At 46.9% G+C, this 2,653-nt stretch overlaps 1 protein-coding gene across 1 annotated transcript in view; it reads left to right on the top strand.

Moving 5' to 3' along the window:
• The window catches only part of ARHGAP33 (Rho GTPase activating protein 33), a gene marked incomplete at its 3' end in the record, with an annotated part of 13,223 nt that extends 12,468 nt beyond the window's left edge, over positions 1-755 (top strand). Inside the window, exon 11 of the mRNA XM_015816598.1 lies at positions 611-755. Within this exon, the coding sequence (XP_015672084.1) occupies positions 611-755 (145 nt within the window). The remainder of the gene's footprint in view (positions 1-610) is intronic.
• Between the last annotated feature and the right edge of the window lie 1,898 nt (positions 756-2,653).

Below are 2,653 nucleotides of genomic sequence, written 5' to 3'. Positions count from 1 at the left end.
CGCTCCATGGCATCGGACCCGGATATCTTCGAGACCGCCTCCTGCCGCAGAGTACCTCCCATCGACCGGTACGCTCCCATAGAGTGGGTCTCCTCAGGGTGCCGTCAGCCAGACAGTGCCGGCTGGCGACCCCAAGGGGGAGGGCCTTCTCTGTGGGAGCTCCCACCCTCTGGAACGAACTGCCCCCAGAGATCAGGGTGATCCCTGATCTCCCTTCCTTTCGCCGCGCCCTCAAGACTTGGTTATTCCAGCTTGCAGGACTGGCCTAGGGTAATTTTTAGGGGGGTTTTAATTATATTTTAAAATTCGACAAACATTTAAATATTCCTTTTAATTAATTTTAAATTTGTATTGTTTTGTATGTATTTTAAATAGATTGTCAGCCGCCCTGAGTCCTACAGGAGAAGGGCGGGATATAAATCCAAATATAAATATAAAATATAAAAAATAAATAGCGTAGACCAGGACCCCACCTGCTTTGCACCATTGATCTGCCTACTGTTGTCTTTCTATCAAAATAGTTTCTCCCTTGGAGCCCTCACTGAACGTGACCATGGACCCAGGCAACTTGTCCTGCCCCCTGACGAATTCTCTCTGTCTGTGTCCCCAGGCATGAATTTGATAGCGAGCGGGTACCTGAGCTCTCCAAAGATGTTTACTTGCAAGACATCCATTCGGTTAGCTCTCTCTGCAAGCTGTATTTCCGGGAATTACCGAACCCTCTGCTCACCTATCAGCTCTACAACAAATTTGCGGTAGGTTTTAAAAAACGTTAGAGAAGATTCCCTTTCTTGTAGCTCCCACCTCCAGTGAGCTGTACCTTAGTAGCTCACTCTTCTGTACGTCCAGTCGAGAGGAAGCTGCTTCCTCGTTGCACAGTTTCACGAGCCTTTCGCTGAGGGTTTAGAACAGGGGTCTTCAAGCTTGGCCCTTTTATGACTTGTGGACTTCAACTCCCAGAATTCCTCAGCCAGGCAAGCTGGCTGAGGAATTCTGGGAGTTGAAGTCCACAAGTCATAAAAGAGCCACGTTTGAAGACCCCTGGTTTAGAACATCTCCTTATTTATTCTAATTGTTGATTTTCCTTCCTTCCTTCCTTCCTTCCTTCCTTCCTTCCTTCCTTCCTTCCTTCCTTCCTTCCTTCCTTCCTTCCTTCCTTCCTCATATATTTCTCTGAAAGAATTGGTAACAATAGACACCTTTCCTAAAAACTGCCCAAGTGATAAGAAGAAATGCAAGATGGGTACAGGTGAATTCTCCTTAGGAGTTGTAATATAATCTTGGTGTCACAAACTGAAAAGATACATTTATCAATAAGGGAACTCGGCACAGGATGGCAAATTGAATTGGTTAACAATGTCTTAATATTAATCCACATTTAACATTAATAATAAGTCTCCCCTGCTCATGTGACTTTGGTTACCTATCTCAGGGAGCCAGTCATTTCTACACCTGCTGGAGACGCAAATGATGAAGAGAGCGTTGGCACCGCACGCTCAACAACCTTCTGAGCTGCACACCCTCTCTTAGGCAGAACAGTGGAAGTGGGAGTGGTAGAACAAAGAGAGGGAAGAGGTGGAAAAGCGGGAGTACAATTACATTGCTGTCTCACGGCTGTGCTGCCCACGTAATAAGCAGCAATTTCTCCTACTTTATTATTCTTTTGTATTACCTGCTCTTTGTGTGGTGGTGCTATTTTAAGCTGAGTTAACTCCAACTGCCCTCCCCCTTTCTTTTCCTCCCCCCCCCCCATTCCTTTCCATTCTCTTCGAACTGTTTTTCTTTTACTTTGGTGGTGTTTCTTATTCATAACAGGCCATCCTGCAAAACCCAGAAGTTCAATTTATTGCTCAAGGATAGTCCTTTGACCAACTGCCCCTTCTCTTGATGGTTCAGACCCTTTTCTGAACTTTCACTTCAATTGAAACAAAGCAAAAGTTGTTCCCTTTTGTGGCTCCATTAAACATAGCAGCCGGAATTTATAGGCGGGAAGAACCTTAGTCAGACTTTAGGGAAAAGTCAAGACTCCTTTGAGTCAGGCTCAGTTCCTTCTGAGTCCATGGACAGATTCATATTACAGACAAGAATACAGAATGATAAGAGTTGGACGAGACCTTGGAGGTCTTCTAATCCAGCCCCCCCCCCAATCCCCGGGCTGTGGCCCCTTCCCAGACCGTGGCCTGTTCAAAACCAGGCCGCGGGAGAGATGGGCAAGCACGTATGCACATAAAGTTCCACTCAAACGAGCAGAGGGCGCTTGTGCTCGCGTGCAAAACTCCATTCGTGTGAATGGAGCTTCGCTCACGAGCACAAACACCCTCCACTCAACCGTCCCCCCACTGCACCAGGCCAGGTCACCAAGCTGAAAAAGTTGGGGACCACTGTTCTAGTCCAAACCCCTGTACAAGAAGGAGACCCTATAACAGGGATCTTCAAACTTGGCCCTTTTATGACTTGTGGACTTCAACTCCCAGAATTCCTCGGCCAGGCACACTAGCTGAGGAATTTTGGGAGTTGAAGTCCACAAGTCATAAAAGGGCCAAGTTTAAAGACCCCTGGTCTAGTGACTAAGGCACCAGGCTAGAAACTGGGAGACTGTGAGTTCTAGTCCCACCTTAGGCATGAAAGCTGACTGGGTGATTTTGGCCAGTCA

This window comes from Protobothrops mucrosquamatus, unplaced genomic scaffold, assembly GCF_001527695.2.
Source record: "Protobothrops mucrosquamatus isolate PMUCROS unplaced genomic scaffold, P.Mucros_1.0 scaffold468, whole genome shotgun sequence".
Classification (NCBI taxonomy): Eukaryota; Metazoa; Chordata; class Lepidosauria; order Squamata; family Viperidae; genus Protobothrops; species Protobothrops mucrosquamatus.
The sequence above is the reverse complement of the archived record's forward strand: the minus strand, read 5'-3'. Positions and strand labels throughout refer to the sequence as shown.